The sequence below is a fragment of the Arachis stenosperma genome, chromosome 4 (genome assembly GCF_014773155.1).
Source record: "Arachis stenosperma cultivar V10309 chromosome 4, arast.V10309.gnm1.PFL2, whole genome shotgun sequence".
NCBI lineage: Eukaryota > Viridiplantae > Streptophyta > Magnoliopsida > Fabales > Fabaceae > Arachis > Arachis stenosperma.
This window is the reverse complement of record NC_080380.1, coordinates 12,912,238-12,934,360: the sequence shown is the minus strand read 5'-3', so window position 1 is coordinate 12,934,360 and position 22,123 is coordinate 12,912,238. Positions and strand designations below refer to the sequence as shown.

At 27.8% G+C, this 22,123-nt stretch overlaps 2 protein-coding genes and 1 long non-coding RNA gene across 3 annotated transcripts; 1 reads left to right on the top strand and 2 right to left on the bottom strand.

Annotated features, from left to right (window-relative positions):
* Positions 1-403: 403 nt before the first annotated feature.
* LOC130976110 (uncharacterized) lies at positions 404-3,565 on the top strand. The gene is made up of 3 exons (XR_009084591.1): positions 404-780; positions 963-1,013; positions 1,129-3,565. It is a non-coding gene; the product is annotated as an uncharacterized LOC130976110 (long non-coding RNA).
* A 3,924-nt stretch (positions 3,566-7,489) lies between these two features.
* LOC130973263 (berberine bridge enzyme-like 8) lies at positions 7,490-11,053 on the bottom strand. The gene is made up of 2 exons (XM_057897713.1): positions 10,297-11,053; positions 7,490-8,625 (listed from the first exon to the last, which is right to left on the bottom strand). Exons 1-2 carry the CDS (start codon positions 10,970-10,972, stop codon positions 7,661-7,663), a joined length of 1,641 nt encoding a protein of 546 aa, XP_057753696.1. The 5' UTR covers positions 10,973-11,053; the 3' UTR covers positions 7,490-7,660.
* An 8,159-nt stretch (positions 11,054-19,212) lies between these two features.
* Positions 19,213-21,346, bottom strand: LOC130976234 (patellin-4). The gene is made up of 5 exons (XM_057901037.1): positions 21,163-21,346; positions 20,123-21,076; positions 19,913-20,037; positions 19,684-19,828; positions 19,213-19,606 (listed from the first exon to the last, which is right to left on the bottom strand). Exons 2-5 carry the CDS (start codon positions 21,065-21,067, stop codon positions 19,352-19,354), a joined length of 1,470 nt encoding a protein of 489 aa, XP_057757020.1. The 5' UTR covers positions 21,068-21,076; positions 21,163-21,346; the 3' UTR covers positions 19,213-19,351.
* Between the last annotated feature and the right edge of the window lie 777 nt (positions 21,347-22,123).

The following is a 22,123-nucleotide window of genomic DNA, read 5'->3' as shown; positions in this document are numbered from 1 at the left end:
GAATTGTATCCAATACATTAAATATTAAATGTACCAAAAATTCCAAAGTATTAGATATTTTGGAATGGTTGGAGTATCAATTTTCCTGATTTTCATAATACTGGTTGATATCCTTATTATTGTAATATCTGAATACTGATGTTCAACAGTTAAGTGGTCTCACAGTCTGCTGCCTGAATACCAATAATTTGTCATTGAAAAATCTTTTTTCGTTGAGATTGTAGTTTGATTTACTGAGAATTCAACTTGAACCTTCTTTTAATGTTATCATCATCTGTTTTGATTGTACTGTTTTGCTGAAGTTTCAGAACAGCAATCCTCCTTTATTATCTGCTTAGCTTTGTTCTGTTAATTTGTTCAGCATCCAAGCCTGAGCTCATCCTATAAGTATGGAATTCCATGATATTCATTTGTTGATTTCTTTGGCATCAATTATTTCAGTTTATGCATATATATGCTTTAATGTTCTGACTGTTATATTGGTTTAACATATTATAATCACAATTTTTTAAGGTTTTGCTATTGTGTGTCCTAAGGGAACCCATTAAGATCTTTGTTAGTGGAATCCTTTGAAACTCAATACATTGATAACTTTAAAACCTTAATGATTGTCCTTTGGGCACGCATTGGGAAAATCTTCATTCTTTTTTCAAATGTTTATATAAGTTGATAGCTGAATTCATTATGGTGATGGTTTCTAGTGTTCCCAATCTGAAAGTGAGTGTCCTGTGCTAACTCTTGCAAAATGGTTGTCAGATGAGTTTGAAGAGAATATTCGGGGTAATGTGCCTTCTACTTTATTGCATTTAACATAGTTTGTAGCTTTGAATTGATTGAATTCACTTCTTGTTGTTTTCTAAATCTCTCAATGCTTTAAATGATTTATTTATCGTAAATTTTTGTTAAAAAGTGTTCTCCTGTTTTCTACTAATAATGAATGTTGTCTCTGTTTTCTTTTATAGATTTCATCCCGTGTTTGGTGTTGCTATGAGCTGCTGCTTCTAAATTAAATGGTTGTTTACGCTGACCCTTGTTGTGCTTGTACTATTTAACGATGTTTTTGGTCATAATTTGTTTCCTTTTGGACCACCATGTATGCCGCATGTGTGTTTGATGATTGTTGTACAGAAAGTCGACAAGGGGAATTTTTGGCAAAGTGTGGAAACTGGACAGAGATAAGGGAAAGAAGAGGGTGGGAATGCCACGAAAAAACCAACAGCTGTAATTTTGCAGGACTCTGATATTCTGTTGATACATGGCCGTTTTATCGGCGATGTTGCACCATTGTATGGAGAAAGGTCATATTTTTAATCCTTCTTGTGAGACTGATCTCTAATTATGAATAAATGAGTGAATGGTTCAAAACTGCTGCCTTTTAATAAGAGATTTTTGTCTTTATAGGACAAGTTAATTTATTTATTCATAGAAAAATGAAATTTTATTAGATTAGAAAAGAGGTAAGCCATCCATTCCTTGCTTATATACAAAAAGTATTGGTAAGAAATATGACATATAAGGCTTAGCTATTAAGAATGCTTGCCAATCCCTTTCATTATAAGATGGGTTTTGATAAATGAAATACTACACAGTTAACATTTAGAGCATTTCCCCCTGCATTTGATATTTGAGATAATTCTGTATATTATTGTCTCAGCTGAGTTCCCTTTTGATTGTGTTGTTATTATATTTACTGCTAGGTGTTTAGATTATATCATTATATTTTTTAGTTTCAAGTTATTAGCAGTTGAAGTATCTTTTTTCATTTTATTCTGGATACATTGTTTATTCTATTTAGTTTTTACTGCTAAGTGTGTGCTTATCTAGGGTAAAAATGGAAAATTCCTCCCCATCCTGAACCGAAAGTGTTAGATTTGCTACTGTTAGATTTGCTACTGTATTGGACAGTACAAATTAATTGATCTTATATTAAGTGTTTCTTATATTCGCAATAAGAACTTACTATTTAACAGTTAAAATTGATGTGTGTGTTGTAACTATTACCTTTGCATTAGCCACTATTATTTTTATTAATATGCCCTTCTGAGTGTAAGGAGTTTCTACTTAATCCTTTGGTCCTCATTTTTAAGATTGAAGTGAAACCAGATTTAAGTTGTCACTTTCTTCTTAAGACTGAACCATCTATGACATTAAATAGGGTCGTTTGTTGAACTATTTGTGTTTTTCCAATATTTATCATATGGGTCATTTGCTCATCTTTCATAAGTTTGATTTTTAGTGAAAATCATATAAGTTATGCTTTTCACTTGCTATATTGTGTAGGGAGGTTATTGAGTGGGCTGAGGCTCTCTTGAATTTGAATACATTAAAAGAAATAAATAAATGAATCTCATTAATAAAAAGAACCAAATGTTTAGTTTCTGACAGAATTAGATATATCACAAGCTTAAGGCATTGCTGTGGGAAAGTCTATGTGGTTATAAACTTTGACACTTTTGTGCAGGAATTATCATCAAGTAGTGCAAACTATATCCAAGGGATTGCCATAGGAGTAAAATAAAGTAATTCAAAAAGATTTTAGTGCCAATTGAAGGGTAATTCTTGAACATCACACACTCATAACAGAAGACTCATGCTGATTGCTTATATAAGAAAGGGGCCAAAGCAAAAGGAACTAAGCTATGAAATTGGACTCGAGAAATTTAACTATAAAAGTTGAAAAATGAAATAAAGCAGTTGAAATCCTTACTTGATGTCATATTGATGTGTTCATATAATAATAAAAAACATACATCTCTGTTATATATTATATATATAGATAGATGTCTAGACAACAAGAACAATAATCTATATCTAGAACTCTACCTTGAGCATCGACTATTTGTGCATCAATAACATGGTCAATTGAAAGACCATATTTTTTCATTAGGCTTCCATAGCCACCACCACTTATGTGTCCTCCAGCACCAACAGTGGGACATGTACCTGCAGGGAAAGCATGAATTTTGCTCTTCTGAGCAATACTATGGTAGATCTCACCAAGTGTTGCACCAGCTTGGACCCAAGCTGTTTCAGTTTCTATGTCAATCTCAATGGCTCTGAGGTTGAACATGTCTAGGAGGAAGAATGGCTCCTCTGCCACATAAGACACCCCTTCATAATCATGGCCGCCCACTGCGGATTTTCATCAGCTTATTGTGCTTTTGTGCACAAACAATGGTTGATTGCACATGAGATACATGTGATGCGGTGATTATATGGAATGGTTTTCTTGTTGTGGTGGTGTTGAAACGAAGGTTTCTAATGTAGGATTGCAACACTGAAGAGAATAAGGCATTGTTTGGTGTGAAGATTGATGAAGTTATGGGGTGAGAAAGGTCAGAAGAATGGTTTACAAGGCAATGAAGGAAAGTGTTGTGAGCTGAATTTGCTGCTGATAATGAAGGTGAGCATAGTAGAGAAAGTAACACAAGAACAAAAGGGTTTAAGAGTGATAGGTAATAATGAATTATGTTATGAGTGTAAATTATTCTCATTTTTGGCATATCTTAGTGTATTTCTTGCTCTCTGTTTCTAACCAAAGATAAGTGAGCCTATTGATCATAAACATGTCATCATATCAGTACAATAATAATTTTACATCAATGTCTCAAAACAAAAAACTTTACATACATGTCTTCATACACATATCAGAAAACATTAGTCAAAGCTAGCGGTTGAAAACTCTGCTTTTGAAAAATGCGTCTTAATTTGAACATGTGCATAATTACATATAAAATTATAGAAACATGTATACGAAGTTAACATGTCTTTGCAAGTAGGGCTGCACACGGATCGGATCGGATATGTCCTAAAATTCTATTCGATCCGCACTGCATTCATCGGATCGGATCGGATACGATATCCGCAATTTTTTAGGCCGGATCCGATCCGATCCGATCCGCATAATTGCGGATCGGATCGGATCGGATATCGGGTATATCCGCATAATTAAAAAAATTTATTTTAAGATTTTGTTTGGCCTTTTTACAAAAAAATATCCAGAAAATTTATTTTTTATCTGTTTAAGCCTATTTACTCCTAGAATATTATCAATAATAGTTCTTTTGAATAACAAAAACAAAATAATAACACAAGATTTAAATTTAATTATTCTAAGTTGAAGTACAACATAAAAAATTAAAAACAAAATATCATAAAATTCATAAAATAACATACTAAAATTCATATCACATTAGGGTTTACTGTCTTAAACTATGTTATTTATATGTCATGTGCGGATATGCGGATTTGCGGATCGGATCCGCGGATATCACTGCCGAATCCGCAATCCGATCCGACCATAGTGCGGATCGGATCCAATCCGATCCGATGACTCTGCGGATCGGATAATATCCGCAAAATTCGGATCGGATGCGGATAATTACCGCGGATATGCGGATATTATCCGATCCATGTGCAGCCCTATTTGCAAGTACCCATGGCTTACTTTTACTGATGATTTGAACCCACATAGTCCACTGCTGAGTCACGACTTCGTGTTCTTCTTTTCCATAATATGAAAAATACTCGTACTATTATAAATTTTACTTAATTTAATATACTTAGTCTTGTTAACACACTTTAAGGATATTTGACAAACGAAAAGTATAAAATTTTAAATTAACTATTATACATCTTTTATATTTTTTATGTATTAATTATGTTAAAAGAATCAAATTTTATTACTTTTTTCTTTAATAAATATATGTAATATATTCTTTAATTATTTATTTTTTTTTGTATAATTGGTATATGTTTTACAAATATCTACAACTTTATATCTTTGGCTTTCAATATATCTGCTAATTTTTATAAACAGTATACAAGTAGAAAATAAGAGATTAGTTATTATCAATGGAGAGCATTTACTAGAAATGTATGTGTTGTCATGCATGATGATCCTTTGAAAAAAGTTGCTGATAAGAAAACAAACATACAGTAAAAGAAAAACTGACATCTTTTGCTATTTTATAAAAAAATATAAATAAATAAGAGTAATGATTAAAAATCTTGCTAATGAGTTATAGTTTAAATGGCATAGTCTTCCCATACTCAATTAAGAGGTCGCAGATTCGAGTATCTTATCTTTAGTAAAAGAAAAATAATTAAAAATCTTAATTTATTTTAAATTATTTTTAATATTTAAATGAGTAAAATTTTAAAATATACATTATTTTTGAAAATATTAAAACATAAACTTTTAATTTTTTATTTAAAATTTAGGTATTTATAGTTTTATACTTTAAGGCTACGTATAAGTAGCTTCTTTTGTTAGATGTTTCTTCTGATCATAGACATGTATCGTTTTATGGATATTGCCCATTTATTTGATGGTGAAAACTCAGGTGAAGTCGACTTCACGTGAACGTGATATTTGAGAGTTGTTAGATGAAAATTTAATTAAATTAGTCAAATCATCTAACAACTTTCAGATATCAACTTCACGGTGAAGTCGATTGGACCTGAGTTTCCCCCTTATTTGATACATACTCGTGCGAATATAATTCAGCCGAAAGGTTTGGTGTATAATTGGAGGGGTGATTCGGATGACCCTGTCAATTTTATTAAGAATGGTAGATAACGTGAGATCCGTGGGATAATTTCTTTCTGAAATTTTGGGCCAACAATAATTTATCTGAAAAAAACCATTTAATTTGTGGTAGGTTGAATATTGGAATAGCTATTCAATTATTCACTACTAAAAAAAATTATTTTAGCATTTATTTATTTTATTTTTAACAACAATAAAAATAATTGCTAATATATTTATTAGGAATTAGATTTTAGTCATCTTATACTAGAGAAATGCTCCCATAAAGACACTTAAAATATCTTTTTATAAACACGCTTACATTTCGCATTATTGGACGTATTAATGAATCAGTTATTTTAAATTTCTTAACAAATTAGAATAAAATCAATTTTTTATAATAATAACAATAAACCCATGTTTTTAGAGATTTAATTGTATTTTTAAATTTTTAGGGATTTAAATATCCACAAAACAAAAAATCAGGAATATATTTGTCTTTTTATAAAAAAATTTAAAGATATTCGCTTTAGATTGTGTAATTTGATCGGATCAAATCGAGTCTAATAATTATAATGCAAACAATTAGATTTATTATTATTGCTATAATAAACCGATTTTGTTCTGGTTTATTAAAAAATAAATTATTAATCTGTTTAATAAAAATGTTCAATAATAACATAACACATTTTTAGTATCTTTATTAAAATGGTCCCTATTTTATTACTAAAAAAGTTTAGCAATAATTATATAATTACTGATAATTTTTTTAATTATTACAAAAAATATATAATTACTATTATAATATACAGTAATAATGACAAATATATAATTATTATAAAAATATAAATTAAATAATATATATATATATATATATATATATATATATATATATATAGTGACTATTATTTTACTATTATTAAAAATTTGTCAATAAAAATAATTTTTTGTTGTGGCGATTTTAGAATCTGATTGCAAGGGAATTAGAAAAAGGTAGGATAATTATTTGACAATTGATAATAATTAATCTCTTAAAAATTAAAATTGACATTATATTTTAATTTTAATTATTATTAAATCTAATGTGTTGCAAATAGCAAAGTTTACTGCCACGGTACTGGCCAACAGTGCTAAATATACAGTATCATTTAAAGTGGGAATCAGCCGCCATTAGCAGGTGTCCGTGGAATTGACCCGTTCTTTTTGTTTACAAATTGCATCAAAGAATTTTTTTTTTTTCAAGGAAATACATGCATGATATCACGAAATATTCTTTATTCACAAGAGTAAAGACATAAAAACCTCGCCACTTAATTAAGAGATATAATATAGTAGTTAATAATAACTAGGTTACACCTTTAAGTTTGCATCAACGAGCTAAATTTAAACTTACTATTACTATATATATATAATCTAAATAACTATGATAGGTGTATATTAAAATCAGATATTAATATAAAATAAATATTAAAAATAAATTAAATTAAATATATTTATACATAAATTATATATATAATTTAACTTATTTTTAATATATATTTTATGTTAATGTCTAATTTTAATGACTGATTTTAATATGTCTCTCGCTATCACTTGATCACTCTTGTTATAATTGTTGATGTCAATCATTCCAATGAAAACCACAGAATTAAAACATATATATAATTTGTTGCTGATGTGGTTTGGGATTTGATCAATTTGAGTATTCAAATAGATTTTAATTTTTTTTTAATAAAAAGAGTAACTTATATTGATAAAACACGTTATATATGTAATGAAATTAAACATGTTATTATTATGCATATAAGGTTTTGACGATTGAATTGGATAGGTTTAGAAATGAGATATCCAATAACCTCTTTCAAGTTATTTCAATTTTTGGTGGTTTTCAGTTTTGATGAATATAGTTAGCGGCTTTGATATATGGAACTATTGAAAAAAAAAACCTATAAACACCCATAGTTTATATTTTATTGATATAAATTCTTTACAGTATTATTTAACTTGTGTATAACTTCCCATGGACCTTAAGGTAATGACTTAAATTTTCAAATCTAAACATAATATGTAGCTAGCATGAAATAGCCAGTTTTATTCCCTATAATAATATAATTTTGAATGATGATTACCCTAATTTGGCAGGGTAGGGATGCTTTGTTCATTCCTAAAGAAGTTGGAAGGATCAACCTTGGTCTTAATTTGAACCAACCTATTGAAGTTTTGATTGAAATAGTCAACCCCATAAACCCTACCTTGCACATAGCTGTTCTTACCATTATGGTTAATTCCCAAATCAAGATCCTTGTAATTGAAGAAAGCCTCTCTAGGGTTGTTGGACACAAAAGGAGTCATGTACTTATGAAGTTTCCTAGTCAAGTCAATGTAGTAATCAGCAACATCTTTCCCTGGAGTTTTCCAATTTGCTTGGTACTGAACCTTCCATAATCTTCCAGCCCTATGAGGAAAAGGAGTTTCTGTTGATGGAATCTCAGCCATTCTTCCACCATAAGGATTGAAATACAGTATAGTATCTACCAACTCAATCATCTTGTTGAAAATTCCTTCCAAACCCTCTTTTGAAATTGGTTTCTTCACATAATCAGATTTCCTTTTCAAGAAGTTGACTGGTGATTGTGGTTGCCTATCAAGCAAGACCTCAAGAGGAGTTGAAATGTTGATGTTAGTCCAAAAGAGCACCGATTGAAGCCAAGTTGTTTCAATGCAATCTTGTTGCTTCAAACCCAATTGAGGAAACTTGTCATGCAAGAGAGAAATTAGGGTTTTGGAGTCACCAAGGTACAAGGCTATGAAGTTAGCCCTAAGAGTCTTAGTTCCATTTTGTGTTGCATTCACCACATCCATGATAAGCCTAATGAAGAGGTCATTGTCAATGGTAGGTGCAACATGTTGCCAATTATAAACTATGTCTGTGGCATTTTCTTCTAAGGTTCTATAAACACTGAACACAGTAACTTTCTCTGGGACTTTAACAAGGTTGATTTTGTAGGCAATCACAACACCAAAGCTACCACCACCGCCACCTCTAATGGCCCAAAACAGATCTTCTCCCATTGATTCTCTATCAAGTAGTCTACCTGTTAATTAAGTTCAATCACTGTTACATAAATTTAAGACATTTAGATCTTGAAAAAAAAAATATTTGAATCATTTTTTAATTACGGACACTCTACTTTACAGATTGAAGTCATATAGAGAGAGTATAATTTTTTTTATAGTTATTTTTATTATTTTATTATTATTCAAAATGTGGGTCCTACTTTTATTAATCTCTTTCATTTCATTAAAGGAAAAATCTGTAAACTTACATCTTTATCATATAATTCACCTTCAATTATTTAATATATTTTTTCTACCATAATAGCTCAAATTTTTAACCTTTGTTTATTTACTATTTTGTTGATGGATTCTTGATTTAAAAAAGTTTTTCTAGCAAAATCGATTTATTTAATTAGGTAAAAATTTTTTTATACATATATAGAGTAAGAAAAATTTTAGCAAAATAATGTTCTTAGATCACTAGATTTTAAATTAAACTAAATTATTAACGCTTCAGCTTTAAATAATAATGAATAAATATAAAAAATCAACTTTTAATTAGTTAACGTTAGTTAATTTTTTATTATAAAATTATTTCTTACTCTGATTTTTTTATAGAATTTTGAATGCAAGGTTTAAAATTTAATATTTAAAAAATTAGTTAATATTGAACGAAAAATCTTGACTTTCTAATTTAATTCTTAATTAAATAATATAATATACCGTAAACATCAACTATTTGTGCATCAAGAACAATATTAGCTAATTTTTTATTATAATTTTTTTTAACTTTTATTTTTTAAAAAACTTAGAGTTAGAATTTAAAAATAAATAAAAATTTATATGCAGATAGATGTCTTTATGTAAGGTTGATAGTTAAAAATTATTAAATAATCTGATATATTTGACTAAATTATCATCTAATGATTTTCAACTATATCAATTTTATATGAAAACAACTATACATAAATTCCTATCTTAAAATTAAGACTATAATTTAAAATTTAAGACTTAAAATTTATAACAAAAAAATCTTAAAAAGTTAACGGAAATTAACCGAAAAAAAGAGTCTTTTTAAACTATTAAATAATATAGTTAAAAGAGTTACTCACATAAAGATATCAAAAACGTCTTTTTTTAAAGATATTTTTTAACAATTAAAATTTAACACATATAATCAATTAAAATCTAAATCGTATTAATTTTTGTCAAAATTAGATTAGACAAATTAATTTGATCGAAAAAATAGTGAACCAAATTTTGAATTAGTCTAAATTAATATTATTTTTTATAAAAAAAAAGGACTACAATACCCATATTATATAGAAAATAACCAAAATACTCTTATTATATATATTAATTTTGAAAATTCTAAATTCTAGTCTTTTTTGTCTGTCGTCATAAGGTTAAGATTTAGAATTTTTAAAATTTATATATATATATATATATAATAGAGGTATTTTATTTATTTTTATAATAGGAATATTGTAGTCATTTTTATAAAAAACTATTATTTTAGACCGATTCAAAATTAAATTTATTAGTTTTTCGACAAAACTGATTTATTCTATCTAATTTTAATAAAAATAACACAATTTAATCAATTATATGTATTAAATTTTAATTATTAAAAAATATTTTTAAAAAAAAAAATTTTTAACATCTTGATGTGAGTGACTCCTATAGTTAATACTTAATATATAGTATACCTTGAACATCAACTATTTGTGCATCAACAACGTTGTCGACTGAAAGACCATATTTTCTCATCATATTGCCATAGCCACCACCACTTATGTGCCCTCCAACACCAACTGTGGGACAAACCCCTGCTGGGAATCCATGACCTTTACTCTTCTTAGCAATATTATAGTACACCTCACCTAACTGTGCACCTGCCTGTACCCAAGCTGTTTCACTCTCTATGTCAACCTCAATGGATCTCAGGTTGAACATGTCTAGGATGAAGAACGGCACTTCAGCCACATATGACACTCCTTCGTAGTCATGCCCGCCGCTTCGGATTTTCATTTGCAGGTTGTGCCTTTGACCACACACAACGGCTGCTTGCACGTGAGATACATGCAAAGCAGTGATTATGAGGTATGGTTTTCTTGTTGTCGACGTGTTGAAACGAAGGTTTCTAACGTAGGAATCCAGCACCGAAGTGAATGAGGCATTCCTTGGTGTGAAAATTGCTGAAGTTATTGGGTGAGAAGAATCTGAACGGTTTACTAGGCAATGAATGAATGTATTGTGAGCTGAGGGATTTGAATTTGAAGCTGAAGTTGAACATGGTGCTATGGAAACTAATAACACAACAATAATGGGAAGAACTAGTAATAATGATGGTAATGCTCTAATATTATTAGAACGAACTACCATTTTTTTTTCTCTTTATCTTAGCTTAATAATAATGTTTCTGTATATTAATTTTTAACAAAGATGAGAGTATTTTTTTAATGATGAGTGTATATTTTTTGGCATGGTTTGTGTTGGAATTTATAAGGCGCCCTTGAACATGCAAAAAAACAAATATTACAGAATGGAATAATGAGAACATACAAGCCGGCTTGGGTTACCTCCCAATTTGACCCATGAATTTTTAAGAAGAACAAATCCATAACGTAACTCAATTATCCTTTGACCTCACAACACATATATATATTGATTTATATTACGTTACGTTTGTCAATATTGTTATTTCTTTTTTTTTTTTGGGTGAAAGTCAATATATTGTTATTTCTAACATAGTGAACTATTGCTTACAAGATGAAATAATATTTAAAAAGACTCAAGAAATAATAATTAAAATTAATTTTAAATGCGTAGTAATTTTGAGATTTTGGACGTTCGAATTTTTTTTCCCAATTAACGAGAGACGAATCTAAAAATATTATCATGTGAGCCAATAACATATATAATATTAAAAAATTATGTAAAAAATTATATAATATAAGATTTATTACAAAAATATATCAATAGAGAATATATTTTAAAGTTAAAAAAATATGTGTACATTTTACTAACGAAATGGTCATTTTTTTGTATCATAAAATTCATCAATAATAGAATTTGTCAAAATTTTTAGCAATTTTCTTTTCAGTGTAATTAAAAGATAATTAATATAAAAAATTTATCTTTCATTTTATTTCTGAGTTATTCTTCACAATATTCGTAATTAAAAAAAATCTCTTAGTTATAATAATTGAAACAGAGAGAATTAATATATACTAAATGAATCAAAAAGAACAGTCACAAAAAAAAATCTACTTCATGAAATTTGAAAAATTTTATTTAATTAAAAAATATTAGTAATAAAATATTTTTAAATTTTTTTAATATTACTACTTACTTTTAGATATTAGAAATTATTAATATTTAAATTAAACTTAATTTTTATTTATACTAGACTAAATAATAAATAAATTTTTAAAAAAATTAAATCATACTTAATAGTTTATTACTATTAACTTTTTTTTAAAAAGAGTGGAGTCTTTCGCTTAATTAAGGGGGAAAAGCAAGGGGATTATTTTATTTTAGATTTGTGAATGAATATAAACTCATCATCAATGACTATGATAATATTAGAAAGATAATATATAACACAAATTAAAGTTGTCTTATGTAATTTAACATTTATAATTATTATTGTATTATCTTATAATAGATAGTATTTTGACGTTAATACACCAGTATATATATCTCTTTCTTATCAAAATATCTTAAAAATATATATTCTTTTAAATTATATAAAAATTGACATTCGAGAACTAAAATTCTACATATTATTAATTATTCTAATAAATCTAATTATGTCTTTCTTTTATTATGTATCAACCTTAATTAATATAATTTACAAATAAAATCTATATATCTCATTGTTTGATGAACTAATTGGTCAAATATCCAATAAAAAATAAAACCTACGACATTGTTACGTCAAATATATGAATCATAATTATGTTGATTTTCATCATTGATAGGGCTAGCTAAAGTAATATGTAATATAAATTTATATATCTTTAGTAATTATTGAAAAATATTTATACAAAAATATAATTTTAGAATAATAAAATATGAGTAATGATTAAGAGATTTAATTTATCCTCCTAATATTTAAATAAATAAAAATTTAAATATATTTTTTAAAATATTAAAAAATAAAAAATACAAAATTTTTTATTTATAAATTAAAAGAATAGTTAAAAAGATGAGTTAGAACTCTTAATAATTTTTATATAAATTAAACAAATTAATAAAAAATAAAGTTAAAAAATACAAATAAAAACATAAATTAAATAAATATTTTTCATGCATCACATGGTACATACACTAACATTTACAATTCTATATTTATTACATTTAAAATTATTTATTTTATTTTAACAATAATTAATGAATACAAAATTAAAAAAAATTAACTACTTTAAATTATTTTTTATTGTCTTTCAAATATTTTTAAAATTAATAAACCACTTAACAAATTAACTCATCTCACATTATTGAGAACTATTTTTTTTTTATCAAAGATAAGAAAACTTAAACCCGTCATCCCTTAAATAAGTATAAAGAAATTATGTCATTTGAGTTATAGCTCGTTGAAACTATTTCATATATTTATTAATAATAACATAAATTAAAAAATAGACGTTTGATAGTCACGTTAATAGTCCATTATAATTACATAATACAATTCCATACAAAATATAACATAACACAATTGGCCTATAATTTATGATTAAAGTTGCCTTCTGGACCAATGGCTTCCAGCGATGAATCCAAGGAGGATACATGGTATATTTTATCCAGTCTCGTTAGTTGAAGTTTCCAGATTTTCTGAATTGACTTTTTTTCCCCTCTCTTTTTTATTTAATTTTTTCAGTATAAGTTGAAGACCGTTATATTTCTTGAAGGATATATGTTATCAGTATAAAATTTGATTTAGGACATACTGAACAAATTAAATGGAATGTTATAAATTGAAGGCTTAGCAAGTCAACATTTTAATTTGATTTAGTCTAAGGGTACGTGAGTACATATATTCTTTCTTTTAATTAGGTATATGGTAATAATTGGTATATATATGACCTCAACATATAATAACTTCAATTCTAATTCAACTGCATGCCTAAAGAACTTAAACCCTCACACATGCATGCATATAATGGTTTGAATAAAAATTGAACCTTTAACTCAAGTCTAATATTCACACAACCAGTTATTATATAACCATTGATATGCTTCGGTGTCTCCTCTTATTAGCATATAACTGTATTATTCATATATCTTTTTTATCAATTTATATTAAAAAAAAATAGTATCGTGACATTAATGATATATTTATTTTTGGATATATGAAATATTAAAATTTAGAGTTATGATTTAGAATTTAAATTTAAAATTTAAAATAAAAAATAATTTATAAAAATTAATTCATATATTAGCTGAAAAAATATTATTTTTTTAAAAATAATTCTAATTGAGTGTTTTTAAATACTTATAAAAAATTATCTGATTTAAAATTAAAATTTATATTAGAATTAATAGATAAAATAAAACAGTTATTATTTTATCACTTATATAATTATCTTAATAGAATAATTAAAAATTATAAAATATTTAAATTTAATTGAGACTAAATAGTAGAGTAATTAATTTTATATTTAATCTCAAATTATTATTATGATATATAATCTTATAAATATTAATATAATATTTTATGAAATCCGAGAAATCAAATTGAAATGATATGTGGCATTGGAGTTGATATAATTAAACTCAAGTACTAAACCTAACACTACCGGAGCACATTCTTAATTAACGCTAATTAAGAGGCATCACTGCATATCACGACCGTTTACCTTCATTCCATTAAAATTCGTACCGTTCATTAAAGTAAACAATAAGTCAATAGAAAATTATTATTTTTATTTAAAAAAATTTAATATTTGACAAAAATAATTGTTAAAAAATTAGGATGCATTTAGTTTAAATTTTTATTTTTAGTGTTTTTTTTCTGAATTTTGTGAAAGAAAAAATAAAATTTTATTGATTTTATTTTTTTTTCTTTACAAAATAAAAAAACTGAAAACACTGAAAATAAAAATAAAAAATAAAAACACAAACCAAATACCCTTAATATTTTTACCCTTAAAAGAAGAAACATATTAAAAGAAGAAATAGAAGTTGACAATTAAATATAAAAGAATAAAAATAAAACTACTCCTAAAAGAAACATATTAATTATAATTATTCTTTATTTCAATATGATTGAGATAAAAAAAACCATATATTAAAGAAATTATATCCTTTTAGAGCTGATGTAACCCCCAAGAATTAAGATAAGGTATTTTATATGTAAGGTCAATGTCCAATTACATACTAAAGAAAAAAAAATCATTTCATCTAAAAATGATTTTTCAAAAAAAAAAAACTTCGAAATAGTAAGCAATAATAGGGAAATGACTACGATATATATATATGGTGACATTCTGCATATATATGCTTGGATAGATTATAGATATGGCATCCATATGAATTCTTTAAAGCTCCATTGTCATTTGTGAATACTTGTTGTTGTTTTCACAGTCCCTCTTGAGTATGTAGAATAGATCATCAATTATTTGGGGCAACATTCTATCTTTGACGATGTTGTTCTCATCTCAACTTCTTTTGTTCTTTCTTTCTTTCTTTAATTTCATGTTTCCTTTTTTGGTTTTTAATAATAATAATAATAATAATAATAATAATAATAATAATAATAATAATATTTGACGAATATAAGCCAATGAAGCTTTTTAAGTGAAAGGATTGGTTTATTTTATTTTGGGAGGAGGAACCTTTTTTATTTTTACTTTTTTTTTCTATCAACTGTTTTTTATTACTTTTTTTCAGACTTGATCAAGGGTTTAGTTTGATTCAAAATATAAAAAAAATTGGTGTGTATATATGCAAAATAAAGTAATTTTAATAAAATGAAAAAGTTGACATTATAGTAAGTACATTAATCTTTTAAAAGTGTTTAAAAGATAATAAAAAATTAGTCTAAAATAACTTAAAATTATTTTATATTTTTTAATCATTGACTATCCTATTTTATATTTTTTAACTATTATTAAAATAATTGAATAATATTAGATGTAATAAATATATAATTATAAATGCTATTACATACATAAAATGATGAATATTAGGTTACATAAAACAATTGAGTTATTATATATTTATCGTTACCATCATTCTTTTAACTACCAATAATGATCTTGGGTTTGATTTGTGATTAAAAAAAATCATATTAAGATTTAGAAATGACGATGGATGCATCTAGATGCGGGTACGCCTTCCCTGCCCCCTATTTTCATTTAGAAAGAGAAAGTTTACAAAATCAGTATTTTTATTAAAATTTAGTTAGTATTTAATCTGTACAAAAAATAAATAATTTTATGTTATGAAAAGTATTATTGATAATTAATTAATAATTACAAATCATAAAATTTATTAATTTTTTAATACTCTTTTAAAAAAATGTTTCTCACTTCTATTCTATTCTTGACACGAATTTTTATTATATCTGCAAATATTCATAAATATTATATTTAAAAATAAAAAAATAACATAATTTAATATAATTCAATAAAATTAAATATAATTTGACACAATATAATATAATTTAACATAATCTAACATAATAATATAACATAATTAAAATTCAACGTAATAGAATTAACTGACACATATATAAATAAGAGTAATTAGATAATTTATAATAATGGAAATCAAACAGATTTCATGAGATGAGTATTTATGCTCCCGTCTTCGTCTCCATAGATATTTCACAGATCCTCATTTATTCTCCTGAGTCATGGATAATTCTCACAATTATTTGATTCGCAGTTTTATTTGTTCTTTTCGATCCCTATTAGGATCTATGAATTTCAGTCTAATTAAACTCGATTAGTCAAGCTTTTAATAATAAAATTCGGATGTGAAGTAATTTCAATTCATAGTAAAAAATTTAATAAAAGAAAACGAAAAGTAGAAAAGAGAACTTTCTAACCCATTTGTTATTAGTTACTTGCTAATACAAGACAGTACAGTTAGGCCAAAATTAATTACTTCAATTTGAACACTAAGTGGAAAATCACAAGTTTCATTTTTATACTAAAATGGTTACTAGGAGAAAGAGGGACTCATGCATGCATGATCAAGATTACGATTTACGTGGAATAAAACAAATTAAAATAGAAAATAGTTTTATCTATACTCAACAATTTTATTTTCTCATTTTTCCGGTATAAGTCGCAATCAAAGGCAGCCACTAATATTTATGTGTTTTATTTAAATTAAACCAGCTGGGATTGCTGAAAAAAATACTCCACGTTTCGTGTTTCAATTATCATTTGTGTCAGCTATAGATTATCCAATATTGATTATTTCACGTCCATGATGAATAAGTTTGAATGATATTAGATAGATCTTTAGATTAGATACGTAATTATGTTGAAATCCTTGAATTTGAATATGCAGACCTATGCTAGCATTATAGTACTCTCCCTGTAGCTATTTCAAAATAATTTCCTTTTCATATTTTAATATTTTAAAAATATTTGTCATATATTTAGATATTATTCATTTTTATCTTTATTTTTAATAATAACATGTTTTTTTTGTCTATTAACATAATTTTTATAATTGTCAATACTTTTTTCTTTTGATATTTGTATTTAATTTTATTTAGAATATATAGTTACGAATCGTGCAGAATTTTTATATATTATGATAAAGCTAACGTACAGGTGCGGGAGTATTCAAATTGAGTAAACTTAACTAATAAATACAAATAAAAGATAACTTACGAGGTTAATGAAAGCCCCGAGCTTATTTATTTATTTTAATCAAGCCATATATAATTCATCATAACGTCACACTAAAACACGCTTAATTGGACAACTAATTCAGCATTCCACCAAACTTAGTTCTTGGTCCATATAAAATAAAAATTAAAATTAGCAATAGATTCAAATGAGCCCGTTAATCCTTAATGAGCCCGTTAACTCTTCTTGGGCTATAGATAGTTTCATTAGTTCTCATTTAAGTTTAGGTTTAATTATTTTGTTTATTCCTATAATTTAGAAAATTTTTTAATTAGATTTCTATATTTTTTTTTAATTAGATTTTTACACTAATTTTTTTTTCAATTAAGTCCTTCTTCACAGTAATTAGCTTAATTGTATATGGACTCAATTAAAAAAAAAATGGTGCAAGGACTCAAATAAAAAGAAAAAAAGTATAGAGATTTAATTAAAAAAAGATTTGATGCAAGGACTCGATTAAAAATAAATAAATATAAGGACCTAATTAAAAATTTTGCGAAACTATAACGACTAATAGAATAATTAAACCTTAAGTTTAAAGGAAGATATTGGAATAATATTTAAGTATTAGTTAGATTAAAACTTATATTTGAATCTAAATTAGATCATTATATTCGTGATTTATTTTTTATTTGTTTGACGCCTATAAATAAGTAGTACCTTTTATTAGGTGCGACAACTAATAAATACTCATAGTAAATGTAGATTTTTTTCTAAGCTTTTTTTTTTTTAATTTCTAACCTTCCAAAGTTACAGTGTTATTAGATCAGTTACTTGGATGAACTGAGTAAAAACTTTTAAATTTTGAAAGAGCTTCTTTTTTTTTGAAAAAATGTTCAGAAACCAAAAAAAGAAACAATATTAAAAAATAAAATAAAAAATCATTTTTTTATTGAGAGATGATTTTACGAAAAATAGTCAAAAACTTATTTGTTCTTGAATGTAAAAGTTATATGAACCTAAAAAAGCAAAAAATGGTGGTCAGGAAGGTTATAGTAGCAAAAGCCATTGAAATTCTTACTTATACTTAGAAATGGAGGGAAAATTGAAGAAATGACTTTAAATCTTTGTGTACTGACCCCAATTGAATTGTTTGGGATTCAAAAGTGAAGGAAATTATTTTGTCCACTACAACATCTATAGTAGATGCTATCACACATACAATCATACTCGGATGTACTAGTATTAGCAATAGCAAGTGTATCTTTGATGCAGTCATCAATTCTCCCGAAAGGTTACAGTTGCCGCGAGCAAACATATTAATGACGAGGAAGGCATTTTTGTTTTTGCTACTTAATTATAAATGTAGCGAAAAGTGGTCTTTGCATTATTATTATGACAACATCTCCAAAGATCAGCACTCAGCAGCAACTTGGAATGGAAGGAATGAGTGAAGCATGATTTTCGGACAATTACTATTCTTGAGACCATTTGACTATTTGAGTCAAGAAACTATGTCTAAGTGTTTGGTGTTGTTGGTTGTGAGTCAAGAAACTCCATAACAAGTCGTTAATTGATTTCTTTTCAGGTGAAGAGTGGTGTAACAATTCACTCTATTAGTTGTTGATGATAATGTGGAAGATAACAACGGAGTTTACAGCTTTATTTTGTGCTGTTTTTTTTTTTAGTTTATTTATGCATGTTGACTTATTTTTTCATTAGATAAAAAAAAGTGTTAGGTGGAGTCTTCCTCAATCTATTCTAGTTAGCAAAAAATTAATTTACACTGTAAAATTTGACTCTAAAAAAGAATGAATAATGATTCTGATTCTCTTATTAGCCAACACTAATGAATAATGATAAAAGAATAAAGCCCTGTTGTTTCTGTCCACACACACACACACAAAAAAAAGGAACTCAGGAAAATCTGAAGTGAATGTATGAATCCTCAAAAAGTGTTCTTGATGGTCTTGTATCGGTACCAAACCCTCTTCTTCTTGTTTGATGTGTTGTCTATGGTGAGCACAACTTTCCCTGCTTCATTGTTCCTAAAAGTGTTCCTAACAGGCCCTTCTTGTGAACCCATTTTCTTCCCTTTCTGCACAATGATTGTGTATGAACCCTCATCTGAAGGAATAAATTCTTCCTTGTAACTCACTTCCCAACCCAGCACTGTCACATCCCAACACAATGTGTTCCCAACCTGTTCATTCACAAAACACATTATATATCAATTCAGTCAAATTAGTACATTGAAAAATCAATGCATGCAATAGGTACCTCCAATGTAGGAATCTCAATAGTTGCAGTTGATGCAGCCTTGAGAGTGAGTTCTGAAACAGCACCATCTTCGGAACAGAACTCTGTGTCATCTTCCCTCTTGAAACCACCATATTGAACTGGAATCTCCTCAATTGGAATGTATCTATTTGACATAAAAAGTAAGTAATGGATTAAGATTATTGAAAATTAACAATATAAAAAGGTGTCAATGGATGAAGTAACATACTTGATAAGTGTTTCAGTGACCTTAGCAGGGCGAGCAACCACAAATTTTCTCTTTGTTCTTTGGGTCAAGAAAGGAGATAAAAGTGCACTTACAGCATAGTACCAAAAAGGAACATTGATGAAAATCTGCAATTCAACATAATTGCACATTAATCAATTACCTAACACAACAATGTGTCCATGTAACAGAATATTGATGTAAGAAACTTACATGTTTGGCCACCAATTCAGGGTAATTATCCTGCAAAAGTGAAACAACTTGCTTTACTGCAATTCTGAGCTCTTTCTTGGAGGGTCCAGGGGAGTTCTTAAGGTCATTGACTTGAAGCAAGGAAGTGACACCACCTGGCTTGAAATTGAGCTTCTGAATACCCTTCTCCATCATCTGGCACCTCCACCTCAAGAACTCAATGCGCTTCTCCTCCGATCCAAAGCTCTTCTGGTAAAGCTCCTCATTATCAAACACACCATAGATGTTGTAGCACACTGGGTGCCCTTCACGATCAACACCACTCATGCATGCTGCAGAACCCAACCCAGGTCCAAAATCCTCATCCACAACAGAATCAATGCTGGATTCCTTCCTCCATTTCAGGGTCTTCTTCAGCATCTCAAATGCATCACTGACCTTGAACTCCCTAGCCCTCAGGAACTTGAGAAGAACTACATCAGTCCCTTCATCTCCTTTGCTTGGCAAAATGGGTACCCCCCAAAGAGACACATCCTTCTCCACTTCAACACTTTTCTCCTCTTCTTCACTTTTCTTCTCCTCTTGTTCCTTCACTGGTTCCTCACCCTCCTCCTCAGCACCTTGATTTTTAACTTCTTCTTCCTTCTTATTATCCTCTTCAGTAGCTTCATTCATCTTCTTTGACTCTTCTGTCTTTTCATCAAAGAGGTCGTGTCCCAAGATAGCTTCCTCAAGCTTAGCCTTGAGCTCATTCAAGGCTTTTCTCTCAAACTCTTTGAGATCAGAGAGGAAGTTGCTCTCTTCCCTGTAGGAAGAGCTCTTCCCCATTGTTTCTGCCTTGGATTCTTCCACTTCAAGAACCTTCTCTTCTTCTTTTGCAGCAGCAACATTCTTCTGTGGCTCTTCAGCAGGAACCTCAGAAGCTCTTTGTTGGGTCTCTTCTTGAGCAGTAACCTCAGCAGTCATGGCTACACACTGAAAAACAAAAGAGAAAAACTTGAGACAAACCCAAGATTCTAGAAGTGATCAAAGATGTAAAAAACCAAGGAAAGATAACAAACCTAAGTGATAAGCAGAGAGTAGAAGTGTTGTGTTGAGTTGTGTTATGGTGAAAGTGTGAGAGTTATATATATAAATATTGGAAGTAAAGAAGGGTTGTTAGGGGCAGCAACGGTCACATAATTGGATCCATGACAGAGAGAAGAGCCGTTGGAGGATTCTTGTTCCCGAGAGTTTTGCTTGGCGTGAAAAAGCATTAATGTGGATTGTGGCCCCACTCTCCACTAAGACATGCTTCTTCCTTGGAACAACATCACAACCTTATTTTCCTCAAATCTGTTATTATTAGTACTCACTCTTTTGTCACCTTCAACTTCATATACACCTATCTCTCTGTTAATCGATGTTAGATCAGTGAAAATAGTTAGCATTTTAATTTTCTAATAAAAAATTTTGGAAAGCACTACACTATTATCTTGTGACATGGCAGGCCTTCATTTGTTAAAAAAGATTGCTTCTTTGTTTGACTTGGTCTTCCAAGCACCTTGCTTTGCTTAGTTGGCTGGAGAGTAGGGACAAATTACACGTGGTAGACTTGGTCTAAAGCATCTCTAAAGAGTAATTTTGCATTTTTGGAATTGATTTCTTGAAGAGAATGATTGCACTTAGTAATGTTTCTCTTAGTTATAACAGCACACCATTAATCAAATTCCATTGTGATATGATATCTCGCATAAAAAAATAAAATAAAAATCCAGTATGGCATATCTGTAGTGATTTATATATCAGATTATATGTGACTTTGCTGAAGACTAACTTCGCAAGAAGTCTTTAGGACCATGCTATAGGCCGTGAAAAAATTAGTGCATTATGCAGTACAATAATTTAATAATATAGATCTTAGCAAAACAGTATATGAATATTTCTATTTTATCTACACTGAGTTCAACTTTATATATTTGCAGATCTTTTCAACAATTTGTTGTTTAGCACTGATATCTGTGTGTATGATTATAATTATCT